General features: G+C 32.9%; 1 protein-coding gene across 3 annotated transcripts in view; it reads left to right on the forward strand.

Annotated features, from left to right (window-relative positions):
- LOC148610875 (uncharacterized) overlaps window positions 1-14883 on the forward strand; it is a 92714-nt gene extending 77831 nt beyond the window's left edge. For 2 of the 3 annotated variants that reach the window (XM_088590725.1, XM_088590724.1), the window contains exons 18-22: window positions 567-648; window positions 4092-4117; window positions 4866-5034; window positions 8066-8220; window positions 12148-14883. In XM_088590725.1, coding sequence (XP_088446851.1) covers window positions 567-648; window positions 4092-4117; window positions 4866-5034; window positions 8066-8220; window positions 12148-12207 — 492 coding nt within the window. In that variant the 3' untranslated portion in view covers window positions 12208-14883. The remainder of the gene's footprint in view (window positions 1-566; window positions 649-4091; window positions 4118-4865; window positions 5035-8065; window positions 8221-12147) is intronic. The other variant, XM_088590726.1, reaches the window with a different exon arrangement.
- The last annotated feature ends 90 nt before the right edge of the window (window positions 14884-14973 follow it).

The following is a 14973-nucleotide window of genomic DNA, read 5'->3' on the forward strand; positions in this document are numbered from 1 at the left end:
TCGACAAATTTTGATTGCCACTGGAAAAAGGGGGGATGGGTAAGGTAGGGCAATTTAGCCTCCTGTGGCGGAGTGCAAAGGTTCCTACTCCTATCGAATACCACAGCAGGGTTCTTTAACGTGCGAGGAACGTGGCATTTTTCCCAACACGGTGCACCACTATGGTTTGCGGTCAGGTTTTCCGTATTATAGCCTGACAACCCCAGCATGTAACACGCCAGGGGTACCCCATTCCACCACACATCCCAGTTGCTCTGTGGGCAGAGCGTCTAGCCCCCGGCTACGTTTCTGAGCACTATTTAGTCGCCTTATACAACAAGCTTAGCGCTGCTGCAGGCCTATTCTTTTAACACCCGGACCTGCACGGGGCGTTTAAAATAATAAATAATTTTAAAATCAGTTACTGATGCAGTATCTTCCTCACCAGGAACATGTGATCTCAAGGACCAATCATCTTAACACATTTTGCCTAAATGGTGAGGGACCTAAAATGAAATTAAGATAGTTACATAACTTATCAAAATGGTTATTTGTCTTCATAAAATAATTTTAAAATTATTTTGTAGGCAATTAAATGTTTGGAGAATCAAAAAAAAGTGTTAGAGGAAATAACTGAAATCTTTAGAACAACTAGTACTCAGACTGCTGGTAAGAAATTAAAAAATTTATACCTCATGCAGACAAAATTTTGGTTATATAGGAGTTACTCTGTCTCACAGAATTTCTAGTTATTGATGGAAGCCTCCTAGGGGAGATAATCCATATAAGTTGCTGTTATAACAATTTCACTTATTTGTATCCTGTTTGCACTCCTGCTATAGCACTCAATTGATTTTTGTGAAACTTCAAGGTAAGGTTAGACAGTATATGTAGTATTCATAGAAGAAGATTATTGTACTGAATGCTCAAGGGGAAATAATGCAACTAAAGGGTTTAACATTATCAGATTTTGCAAGTGCAGCTCCTCTTAAACCTCTAAATGATTTGTGACTGATCTTTATTTGAATGGTAGATACAATATGCAGATGTACATAGGAAAAAATGTATGCCTGCACAACTGCTCTCATGGTTGGAATTTTTCAATATATATGTATGAATTTTGTTAAATTTTACTGGAGTAAGGGGACTTAAGTATTAAATATAGAATAATAGTTACTTTGAATTTTTAAGAACATGCTAGTGCGAGTAATATTCACATGATATTATCCGTATCATGATAGAAAGTAACAACTATTCTGTTTATCTGTATTCCAATTTTGACATTTTCATTTTATTGTTTGGACTACTTTTGTAAAAAAAAAATCTAGAAATGTGACTGCGCATTTTTGGGATGTGGCTTCATATCCATTTAAAACTCTGAAGGTATCACAATCACAAAGATTTTGAAAATTTTTGTCATGTACTAGAGATTGAAATATTATTACATCCCCACTGTAGTGCAATCCTCTTGTTTAGTCTGTCTGTCTGTTACACTTTTCTGTAGCAGATATCTCAGCTGCCATTGAGATATACCTGGTATATATTGCAATCACCTTTTCCATCTCTTACACTTTTTTGTAACAGATTTTCTTAGCTTTTACTGGAGGAAATGGTTAGATATTTTGTATATAGCATTTTCGTGTTGACCTGTACCATGTCTTTCCTTTTATGGTAGATTGCTCATCTACTTCCTGTTTACCAATTGACTCATTTTTTCAGGTGCTGCATAATTGAAATTTTTGTATGTCTCAGCTTCTATTGAATGGAATGCTCAATAGTTGGTGTATTGCATTCTCATTGTACCTTGTCTCCCCTTTCCAGCTATCTAGATCATCATCATCCTGTTTGAGCAACTTAGAATTTTTACATGTGTAGTGTTGGGAAATTTTCTGTCGTAGATTTATCCATTGGAAAGAATGATCAGATTTTTGGTATATGGCTTAAGCATGATGACTTGTGTCTCCCCAGCTGTCGAGTTCATCTGCTTCCTGTATTCCCAACTCTTAGGATATTTACATGTGCTGTAAATTTTCCACCACATATTTCTCAGCACCCATTGGAAGGAATGATTAGATGTTTGGTGATATAGTGATTAGATGAACTATGTACAGATTACGGCTTTGTATAACATATTATTCAATTTATTTAAAATTTCTGTTATTAACTAGAAAGCATGAAGCCACTGTAGACATTTACTCATTTACATTTGTCTACTATACATGACAAATATGTTGTTGTACCAGCAGACAAATCCCAAAACAACATTGTTTTTGTCTGCAAAATGTTTTATATCCAATGTTTATTATCAGAGGTAGACGTAAAAATAATATCAGTTATAAGACCTATACTGCTACCACTCTCTCCAAAGAAGAGATTGTGGAAAACCATAAATCTGTGCTATCCTCTTTTGGTCTCTCTACCAAGGACGATGATTGTGATTTACCGTCTATGTACTGGATTCCTAAACTTCACAAGAATCCATACAAACAACATTTCATAGCTGGATCTGCAAAATGTACCACCTAACCTCTTTCAAAACTTTTAACTTCTATACTCACAACTGTCAAAGAGGGTCTGCAGTCCTACTACAACACTTGTCACTCCCATAGTGGTATTAATTCAATGTGGATCCTGAAAAATTTGAAAGATCTTTTGGAGACAATCAGTTCAAAACTATTATCTGAATATAATAGCATTGAAACCTATGATTTTTCAACACTGTATACTTCTATTCCTCATACTCAGTTAAAATCCCGACTTAAAAACATTATACATCATTGTTTTTAAAAAAAAAGATGGTATACTTAGATACAAATATATAGTTCTTGGTAGAGATTCCTCATACTTTGTAAGAAATAATTCCTTATCATCTTCCAAATATACATAGGAAGATGTTTACAAAATCCTGGAATTTTTCATCGACAACATATTTGTCCAGTGTGGTGGACGTGTTTTTCAACAAACGGTCGGCATTCCAATGGGAACAAATTGTGCTCCTTTACTTGCTGACCTATTTCTTCATTCTTATGAGGCTGACTTTATAGCTGATTTGATCAGAAAGAAAAAATATCCTTTGGCTAGATCCTTCAATCTCAGTTTCCGCTATATAGATGACGTATTATCTTTAAACAATCCTAATTTCATGGATTTGATACATCGCATCTACCCAAAAGAGCTTGAGATAAAGGATACTACAGACACTGTGAACGCAGCCTCATATCTTGACCTACTTTAGAAATTGATGGTAAAGGAAAGCTATTGACCAAACATTACGACAAACGTGATGACTTTTCATGCAGAATTGTCAACTTTCATCTGTGGCAACATCCCTTCGGCTCCTGCATATGGAGTGTTCATATCACAACTCATACGTTATACCAGAGCTTGCTGAAACTACGCAGACTTTTTGTATCACGCTAGAACTCTAACAAATAGGCTTCTGGAACAGGGTTATGTTTCTACAAGATTGAAGTCATCACTACAGAAGTTTTATGGTCGTCATCTTGAACTCGTGGATCGTTATGATGTAACTGATTTATTCAACGGGTCATAGTTTGCCTTTCCTCGTTTGTCTACCCGGACTTGACTTTTTATGAGCAACTTGGCGGGTGTTTCTAGAAAAGCAAAGGACACTTACCCTACCGGTGCACCTGGTCCATGCTCCCAGTTTTTAGTGGAGTCCGAGTTGCTCATTTACTTTTGTTACTTTGTATGTATGATTTTAGTTACTTTATGTTCTTTGTTGTGTGTGTCTGTTTTCCATGTCTGGTCTTTGTCCCTGGATTACATTCTTTTGATTACTGCTATAACTTTGGTTCTCTTGATTACTCAACACTCCATAGGTTACATGTACATAATACTTTTGAATATAACAAGAATGGATTTTGATAATATGTCAAAGAGACAATGACCCAACTAGGAGAAAATGTATCAGAATTTTATTGTCACTTTTAATCCCCCCCAATTTTTTTTTTTTTTTTTGGTTTCTCTACCAAACATACAATTAAGATTTCTATGTATGTGGTCATTTTGGGGGGGAGCTGGGCTATATATTTAGCGAGTATCACAATTTTTCTAGTTTCACTTTATTTTATTTCTTTTTTTATTGACAGGAAGAATTTCAACAGACAGGTTTGTAAGATAGGAAAAATATACTCTCAAATTTAGCCAATAAAAAACAAACAATCCATGAACTGATCATATTTTATTGCATAAAGAGCAAAGGGGTTGCACAAAAATTATATCAATTTATAAATGTCCTCTCCTAACATGGCTTCTACTTTCAGGAATGTATACCAGTGTTTTTTGGGGTTTTTTTTGTCTTTGCCTTTTTATAATTACATGACATGTACTATTTTAATTTCCCTTAAGTTTCCCCAATATACTAATGAAAAAAAAGTCCCAGAAGTAACAAAATGTGACTGTCCTTACGGAGAAAATTCATCGTTTCCTTAAATCAAACAAATAAAAATATATAGGTTAAGATTACGTTTAAGAAGAAATAAATTCTTCTTTTCTGATAGTTTTTTAATCTTTTTTAATTTTTTCATTTATTAAACTTAAAAAGTTCGGGGAAAAACATGGATGTATGTACCTAACCCCCCTCAGAAAAAATATAACTCAGAATGTTTTTTTTTCTAAATCAAAGCATAGCTTTTCTAAGACAGGAAAGGCAATTTTTTTTTCTTTTTTAGAACAGACGCAGCTGTCTGTTGCGTCTGTTTACATCACATGATATATTTGAAATATTTCCACCATTCGTGGAGAACTTAATATTTCCTGTATCTTAAATTTTTAACAGCAGAAAGAAGATATTAATTTTGTTATTATTAATTTCCAGTGACTTATGGACTTGTGCCATTAGGTTCTATGCCTCACATTTTTTCAGAAAAATTGTTGAAAGAATAGCAAAAGAAGTTCTTAGGAAACATCTACACGAAACAGTGAGAAACATATATGACAGACTGCTACCGGAAGAGACAAGGAAAGTTTTTATGGAAGAGTTAAACAAAGACAAGAGGAGACTAAAACAAAAGTCCAAAAGCTCCTATTCTGGTAAGATTATAAGGGAAATATGTAAAGTTATTAATTTTTTTTTTTTTTTTTTTTTTCATATTTATTTTTTCTTTTTTTTTTTGGAAATATATAAAGACCTATGGACATATTCCTTCTTTGCTTGATTCATGTACCAGTAATGATTTTATTTGCCATCAGACACAAACTGTATAGTAATGTCTTTCCACACATTAATTTTATAGTACCTTATTTGATGTACTTCAAGCTTTACACAATTATTGAGGTCTAATGGTGTGTATACTTTATGGAGAAAATAAGATTTTGAGTTTCAGTGTCATGGGACTTTATGAGGAGGATGATCAAGATTTTACATGTTGCACTATTTCTTGAAAGTGCTTTGTTGAACTTACTTCAAACCTAACACAGTTGCTTTTTTATACTACCCACTTTCCTTCCATTACACAAGAGGAACCCATCTCTTATCCTTTACTCCTCCTACACCTTTCAAAAGAATTCAACAAAACTTTCACAGACTCTTTATTATATGTTCCCATTGTGCACCTCTTATTTTTCATTTTGACCCAAATCAATTTGGGGCTTAAGATAGCAAAACATGGTCTTTATCATTCTTGAATATTGGGACATAGGGGACCCATCTCTTATCCAGTATTCCTCCTATACCACTGAAGGGAATTTAATGAAACTTTAACAGTATCTTTATAACATGTTCCCATTGTGTACCTTTTATTTTAGGTTTTAATCTGAATCAGTTTTTGGGTTAAACATAGCAAAACATTGAATTTGTCATTGGTGAATATGGGACCTACCTCTTATCAGATACTTCTCCAATACTACTGAATGGAATTGAATGAAACTTTCACAGAATCTTTTTTACACTCTCCCAATTTGCACCTCCTATTTTTGATTTTGTTCCAAATCAACATGGAGGTCAAAAGGTTCATGTTATCAAATGGGGGAGTAGGTGGTATTAAGTTACTAAGCATTGCTCAGAGTTTTTCTAGTTTTATAATTTTTTTAAGATAAAATTTCAGTATAAAGATTCAGGGCATTCTATTACGAAGTTTATATAAAATTTGGCCCTGAAAATAGCCCTGTCAAATCAGTGTGGACTGAATATAAGTAAAGTGTGGGCTTACTTTCCCAACAAACTTTTTTTGCAGTTGATGCACACATAATATGGAATCCTTAGTGCAAAATGAACCTTAAAGTATTGGTTTATACAACTCTTGTTAGGACTGACTTGTGTCAAGGTGTAATGTTGTTTGCCCTAGCCTTCTAGACTTGACTAGTCCATATTCAACCTCATCATGTCAACTTGTGCTACAAGTATTCATACATGTATATATCATTGTCTCTAACTGACTCAACCAAATAACCCTAATTACTCTACAACTCTTGAAACATGATGTATGTTGTGCTAACTATTAAAATTAAAGTATATAGTTTATTGTTGTTGAGAAACTAACAAATTAAAAACTAATATCATTATGTGGCAATTTTAATGAACACATAAACAAAATAAAAATAATAACTACACAGACTATAAGTCTCTACATTAACAAAATAACCATCTTATTTAAAACTAATACATTAGTTTTCTTTAAAACTAAATGCATGTACATACTAGTATATAAAATATAACATCAAAACCTGTTCATCTTAAAAGTTTGGCTTCTTGGGGCTACCCAAACTAAGTCTTGTACAATTCTAATTTACATGTTTAAAACAAACCCAATTTCATTAACCAATTACATTGTAATATAAGACTAAAAATAACCACTAATCATCTACCTCTACGTCACAGATTACATATGACAATATGTTAAGAAATCAATAATCCTGTACATGGCTTATTATTGTATCAACTTAAATTTAATTAATTAAATTGCCTGTGAAAAATACTTGATTTCATCACATTTTTCTTCACAGGATATTTTAGGCACATGCTTTAACAACTCCAAAATTCCAACCATAAAAGCCTTCTATATCAAGACGATTTTTGGCAAAATATTTAGTCAGTTGAAGCCTGTGGCCTATATGTCTACAAAGAAAAACTGCAAATGATAGGGGTTATACTGTTTTACCCTTGTTTGTGAGTGTGTGTGTCCGTAACACTGTTTTTCTCAGCAACTACTCATCACAGCAGTATGAAATTTTAACACATTCTTTCTGCCATATGGTGAGATACATTTTCAGTATAATTTGACAACAACTTCCTGTTTACCAAAGACTGTTTATTTTTGACATATTTTGACTTCAACTTTTTGTTTACCAAGGACTTTGTTTACGCTTCTTATATGGTGATTGAAAGCAGGGGTATCAATAGTGAGCCATTGCTCACAGATTGATTGTTTTTCTTACTCAGTCATTAATTCTAAAATTTACTCAGTCATTAATTCTAAAATTATTGTTCTTTGATTTTTATCTCATTTCTTTAACATCCATCTGGCAACAATTTATTAAATGCATTTGGAATGACTGGCATCCACAATTTAAGGTTGACACTTGTCAACAGTGCTATATTATTGGAGTCAATTTCAGAACACTAAAGTTCTTTTCCAAAATGTTTTGTATAGTATCCATGCAAATACAGGGTATATTGCACAGTCGGCTTTTTTGGGGCACTTCTATTTAAATTAACCAGCAAATATTTATTACCAAATAATAAAAACAGAAGTGGTTTATGTTAACATTACAACCTATTAAGTTGTGTCTGAACATACACAGTTTGCAAGTATTTTTCCCTGCAAACAGAGTTCAGGGTATATATAGGAATCACTCTGTCTGTCTGTCTGTCTGCCTGTTCATCGTTCTGTCCACATCTCTTGCAAGTGCAACTCCTCCTTAGCTGTGCATAAGGTTTTGCTGAAATTTTATAGGTAGGTTGGGCATCATATGTAGATGTGCCTAAAGGAATACAATTACTGTTGAATACTTTTAAACGAGATTATTATCCAATTTAAGAGTTTTACATGTTGAAACCTCGTAAGGACAACTCTTCTTAATCAGATCAAGGAATTTTTAAGGTTGGGTATTATTTATTATATAGGTTTGTCCTCTCCTTCAGTGGACTTGAATGTAGCAGAAATGTGGGATCTAATGAATGATTTTGTTAAAGAGGAAGATAAAGGAATACTGACTGCACTCAAAGACATCATACAACCAGGGGAACACATTCAATTAGATGTTTATACTTACATTAAGGTACTATTCAATATATAGTATAAGGAAACATTCATGATTGTATTGTAAGAAATAATATAAGTGTAGCATTGTGGTTACTTACAAAGATAAAAAAGTCAGAACTTAGATTTCTTGTTTAAAGAGTAGTACCCCACAGGCATTGTTATGTATAGCACTGTCAGCTGTTGCTTTGATATTTGTAAATCAGCCTGACCAGTTATAATTTAGATTTAGATACAGATTAGATTTTTTGTTTTGTTTTGATATATATAAAGAGAGAGACCCTAGCTGGCAGAGTGGTCTAGGGCGCTGGATTTCTTGCAGGTGATGTTGCCATGGAAGTGCAATGGTAGTACACCGAAGTGCGTTTATGATCCCGCTGAACTGCGATGGTTAGACGTGATTGTTTTCTGCCAATAGCAACGCATAAATGGGTTGGCCACTACGAGGAGGTGCAGTTTTGTTTTGTACTTCGCTGAAACGTTTTGACTATCATGTAGATTTTTTCCTTTGATACCGTTAATATATACGATTATCTTGAAATTTTACCGATATGATATTAGTCTACATGTAATCAGAAAAAAACTGCTTTCATTTCATTCATACTTCCAGCTATCAAGGAAATTATAAAAAATTTAATTTTTCTCCATTTTTTTTTCCTACACCCAGTTGAAAATTGAATAAAACTGGCAGTCTCTTAGAAGGACGAGTACTCCTTAGTATGAAAATATTTCTTGACTAACTTAGCTATAGGACGGTTGTGGATAGCTTTAAGACTTCTGTATTAGTGTATCAACTACATGTACTAAATAAAAAGCTGATCAACAGTACCTGTAGAATTTGCAAATACAAATGTAATGTTGTATGAGACTGCGCTTTTTTTTCGGCATGTGTGTCATTATAAACACTACTGTGAAGGTTATCAAAGAATGATTAATGCTACAGAGGTCTAGATTTGATGGATTAAAGGACTATACGTAATATGAAGAGAAACGTGCCTGTCTGGTCCACCGGAACTTTGACATTCTGTTACAGTTTTAACTTGTAAACTGCAGTTTTTATTTTGCCTTTCAACTATAGAATACGCTCCATGATTCCTTGTGAAATCATGTCCTACTTTTTCAAAGAGTAAAATTCCATGATATAAAATTTATAAAAAAGCAATATTTTTTTCTGATTTTTAATACAATTATACATGTAACAAAGTTGTCCTGGTAAATCTTTTAATTATATCAGTTATAGTTTTCATGATTCATGGAATAAAATTTTCAGTATCCACTATCTTTTGTAACCTATAGTTACAGTTTATGTTTATCGAATAACCTCGAGGTGTCCTAACATATCTTTTAAGTTTTGATACTGCAATAAGTACATGTACTGTTAACACTCAATAATTATAATGATGTATGCTACGTTTGTTTGTACAGGCAACAATATACTAGCTACTTTCATGACTTGCCTTTCAGTTTGTTAGTTTTCTCAGTAACATTGTACGCCCTTATGCACATAAAATTTCGTGGTGACATTAGTGTACCAACGCACTTCCCCGCCGTTGCGTTAAATATCAAACATACTTCAGCATTGCCCATTGCAGATCAGCAGGACCATCGCACTTCGGCGTCCCCATCGCACTTCGGCGTCCCCATCGCACTTCCAAGTCTTACACACACATATATATATATATATCGCTGTCCATTAATCTAAGATTATTAAAATATTAAAAAACTTGTTCAATGGTATAAACAAAATGACCACACCTACCAGTGATTTTAATTTCACTAGAGCTGTGGACGTATGATCAAGCGGCCAGGGAAAACTTGACCTTGGTATAATTGAGTTAGACAATACAGACATTATTGATTGTTGATTTTTATGTTGTAGCTAGATCTCATTCAATCTTATCATACTTTCTCTGGCAATTTATTTTCTGTGTGAAAGGAAACACGCCACAATGAAAATTTGTCCAACTGGAAAGTGAGCAGTGTGTTCATTTTGATCAATGGAGATCCCTGTACATCTATTTATATCGCTGTCTATTAATCTAAGACTTGCTTATATGAAAACTGAGAATCAGTCAGTTTGAAAATATGACATATTATTGTTTCCACCTTTCAAATTACCTGCTATCCTTATCAAATTTAGAAGTCAAATTGACAGACTAACAGAGGATAAAAAAGCTTCATAAGAATTGCTCATAACAAAGTGAAAAATGACTTAGTAATTCAGATTTGAAGGGAGTTACATGTTTCTACTAGTTTTTTAGATTACCAACATTTTTTTTCATTCCTGGAAAAAATCAAATACTGATACTGTCTAGCAGGAAATTTTTGTGCAGTGCTAATTTTTCCTAAATTTGCAGGCCATTATTTAAAAAAATATAGAAGATATGAAAATAAAATGTTGACAAATTTTATCTATGAATTAGTTTATGTCTTAAAATCTCTGAATGTTTAAATAAAGGACCACTAAACTAACTGGCTATATATTTTTCCATTTCTGAAAATTGTAAATTATAAAATGGACTTCTAATTTTCTTCTTGATTAGAAAGGTAAAGAAAATGAATACACAAGGGAGAATACCCTTTAAAGTTTAATACCAAGTTCTGCATAACTCTTTTTAGATATTCAGAAAATTGCCGTCCTGACATGTGGCAACAGCACAATTTAATTGTCTCTGCCTTGAGATACAAGTAACTGATATGTGACAATTTTATGGTAAAAAAAAGCTTCTCAAAATCTTACTCTCAACTTTACTTGGTTTATAGGTGGAACTTAAGTGACAAGCAAAGGAGCTACTGGTGGTTAAGTTTTTATGAAAATGTGATCTTTACTTAGAGAATTTTTTATCATGATGTAAAATCATTTCAATAACAATTTATTAAAAGTGTGTGGGATGATAAAAAATAAATTCAGAAAAATAATATTAATTTTCTATAATGCAAATTTGTATCCTGATCATTTAAGTTATGAGCTGTTTGCGCATCCTAAAGTGCATCAGATGCATTCGAAAAATTTGACTTACCTATGCTAAGTACTTGATCAGCTGACTATTATACAAATGTAATGATTTGCCTATGAGGGACCACAGCTATTTATTTATAATCAAATGATAACTTTGTAAAGGATGCATAGGTGATGTCTCAACCTATAAGGATATGCGAGACTTCCAAGAACACTTAGTCACTTCTGAATTACATACTCCAACTGAACAATTTTTATCCATTTATGTTTGAAACCCAATACTTATATAACACATCACTATTACATCATTTTTTTATATGTGACCTTTTTTCTTTGTATAGCAATTTAATGTATCTCTGGCGGAAAGTCTTTGTTGTATCTGAGTAACTCACCTAGACCAAGCTTATGTCACTGCTGTGGAACTCTTATCATCTGTTTAACTTCAGGTCATTTGTGCTATTATTGTCACTTGGTGTCCCTTGTGGTCAGTCTTCTCCTGAACTGCTCACTGTAATGTAACTAAGTTTGGTCACCAGCATTAAATACAGTTCACAGTTTGTATGAGATATTGTCATTTAATGTCAAGTTTGACAATTCTTACACTCTGAATGACAATCAGGGAAATTGTGCTGAGTCTTGTTGTACCCACAATTGTTCCATTTTGATCAAAATGAAACCATTTATTTCATTTATAATATTTAGCACATGAGACACAGGTTTTCAGTTCTGGCTTCCTATGGTCTTTTGTTTATGTTAATGCACCCTACTGGTGCACCTGGTCCATGCTCCCAGTTTTTAGTGGAGTTGGAGTTGCTCATTTGCTTTTGTCACTTTGTATGTATGATTTTAGTTACTTTATGTTCTTTGTTGTGCATGTCTGTTTTCCATGTCTGGTCTTTGTCCCTGGATTACATTCTTTTGATTACTGCTATAACCTTGGTTCCCTTGATTACTCTTTATAACACTGATGTCTATCTTTTTTTACAGACAATAAATGAACTTGGTGGAGAATTACCTCAAGTATTAGATGAAGACAAAGCTGCCTAGTCCATAAGTGAATGATGTTTCTGTAAATTAGTAGTGTCAAATAAATATTAGGAACATCCAATCAAGCCAGAAAACCTGAAAATGAATGCTTGTGTATTAAGTACAACCAAATTTAACTTTGATACATAAAATATAATTAATTTATTTTGTTCTTATAACTTCGTTGAAAAAAACAAAAATCAGATGACCTATTGATAGTATATTTTGTCTTTGTACCAGTAAAGATTAATAAGATGCTCTATATATAGTGACCACTCAGTCTGTAACACATAGTGTTTGGCATATACTCATTTTTTCCATCCCTGTAGTGGCACAGTATTATTATATCCCCACTCCAAAAAAGAGTATACTGTTTTACCCTTGTTCGTGTTTCCACCTGTAATAATTTTTTCCTCACATTTTTTTGCAGCAACTTCTCATCACAGTGGCTTGAAATTTTAATACCTTCTTTCTGTAGGTATGCCATATTGTGGGATACATTTTCTGGAAAATTCAACAACTTCCTGTTTACCAAGGACTGTTCATTTTTGTTTTATCATGATTGAAAGCGGAGGTGTCACTAGTGACCCATTGCTCACAGATTTCTTGTATTTTAATGTCTATCCTTCTATCTGACCTTGTGTGGTTTCTAGCTGATAACTTGATAACAGATAAAGGGTGTTTTTTTTTATCCCCTATCCCCCATTTGTATATCAGTAGAGGTGTCCATCCGTTCTTCCATTTCGCTGAGGGGTACTCTTCTCTTCACCCTTACTCCTTCTACACCATTGAATGGAATTGCATGAAACTTTCACAGAATCTTTATTACTAGTATATGATCCCATTTTGCACCTCTCTTTTTTAGATTTTGATCCAAATAAATTTGGGGGTTTCATATAGCAAAACATGAATTTTCTCATCTATGAATATGGGAAACATAGGGGACCCATCTCCAAATGGTCATTTCTCTTTCACCACTGCATGGAATTAAATGGAGGTCGAAAGATGCATGTTATCAAATGGTGGAGTGGATGTATCAAGTTGGTGAGCATTGCTTACAGTTTTTAAATTAACAACTGAACTGTTAAGTTCTGTAAAGAAAAACAGATCGTTTGATTTTCAGCACAATCCCATTTGTAGTCTGTGCTATGCTGTTTCAAAAAGTATGCACCACCTTCATTTGAATTTCCAGATGATATCTAAGAAAGAATTTTATGTAACATTAAGCATTTTTGGAACAACATTTTCAGTTTTACTTTTATTGTGTTTTAAACTTTTGCCATCTCCCCTAATGGTGGTGTGGTGTGTATCATGGTAAACTTTAAATTTAGAAGAAATGAATAGAACAAGATCTTGGTCTATCCTTGTTTTTTTTTGTTTAATTAGTTACTAATAGTAAAAGCGATTAAACAAAATGAACCTTGGTTCCCTTGATTACTCTTTCATTACTTTTATGAAAGTTTGAAAGATAGACACCAGTTTTCCATTTTCCATTGGTTAAGCCTCTATGGTAGATTTCAAAAAGTCATTAGTTTAAAATCAATTTTAAGTTGAACAATAGATTTTACAATTATAACTTTTTTGTGAAAGTGACCTTTTTCTATATTTAGGGTTGACCTAACTAACCAAACAATTGTGCCATGTTTCATACTTTCATTTACTAATGTACTGTAATTTTACATAGTTATATAATTTTTTTTTCTGCATATTGTTACAAGTCTTGTTCCAGACCTATATCTACATTTATTTTTATTTGTTAGACCAGTTAGATTTGAAGCATTTTTGGAGTTTTAGGCGTTTGTTTATGAGGTGTGTTGACAAGTTTCAAAATAACTCTATGTAATGAAATGTTCTATAGCTTGAATTATGCATTAAGAGTATAATTGATAAGATGTCTTCCCACTTACCCAACATTTTATATTTATATACATACAGGTAAGATATTTTTTGTTGGTTATGTGGGAATTCACTTGTTGGCCATGTGGGAATTTGTAGTGTGTTTATTAAGTAATTAACTAATTATTGTTTTTTAAAAGTCTTTGTATACTGATTAAATATAAATGCATGTCAGTCATGATTGACAAGTACTTTTTTTCAAGACAAAGCAAATATTTATATGTTCAGTCTAAAATTCTTTAATACAGTTACATTAGCCACTCTTTAAAGAGCTATACTATAAGTATTTTTATGTCAGGTTCATGTAAGAAGTAATTTTAAAAGATGAAAGGGTCTTTTTGCATTCATAAAACTCTCTGGAAGAGAAAGAGATCTATCTACTAGTACTTCAACCCCAAATATAATTGTAACCTGTGAATTTCTTCCATTTCCAACTTTGTTCAATTCCATGATGTGACTTTTTGTTATTTAGGCTTTGATCATTCCATTTTTAGTGGGTGAGGGAGCTGGGCTGTTTTAGATAAAAAATATTCTGGCCTTTGGAATAATTTTATGGATAATATGTATGAAAAATATCAACTGGCCTCCCAAAGTGGGGGAAATTTTTTCATGGAAGTCCCAGCAAACCCACCCCAGAATTTAGATGGTCCATGCCTTTGTCATCTAGTTAATATTACACATATTTATGTATGATGGATAATTGATATTCCTTTAAGGTACCATATAAGTGTAGAAAATGACATTTTATATTTGGCAGCTGTATATTGAGCAGCTTTATTCATTAAAACATTTGTATATTTCCTTCATTGTTTTTACACGACAACAAAACTTTTGCATATCATAGAAAAGGAAAGCACCACCATTTTTGTCTGGTTATATAGAGCTACATGA

The sequence above is a fragment of the Perna viridis genome, chromosome 7, assembly GCF_037379345.1.
Source record: "Perna viridis isolate PV_CMFRI_1.1 ecotype Kerala chromosome 7, ASM3737934v1, whole genome shotgun sequence".
In the NCBI taxonomy this organism is placed as follows: Eukaryota; Metazoa; Mollusca; class Bivalvia; order Mytilida; family Mytilidae; genus Perna; species Perna viridis.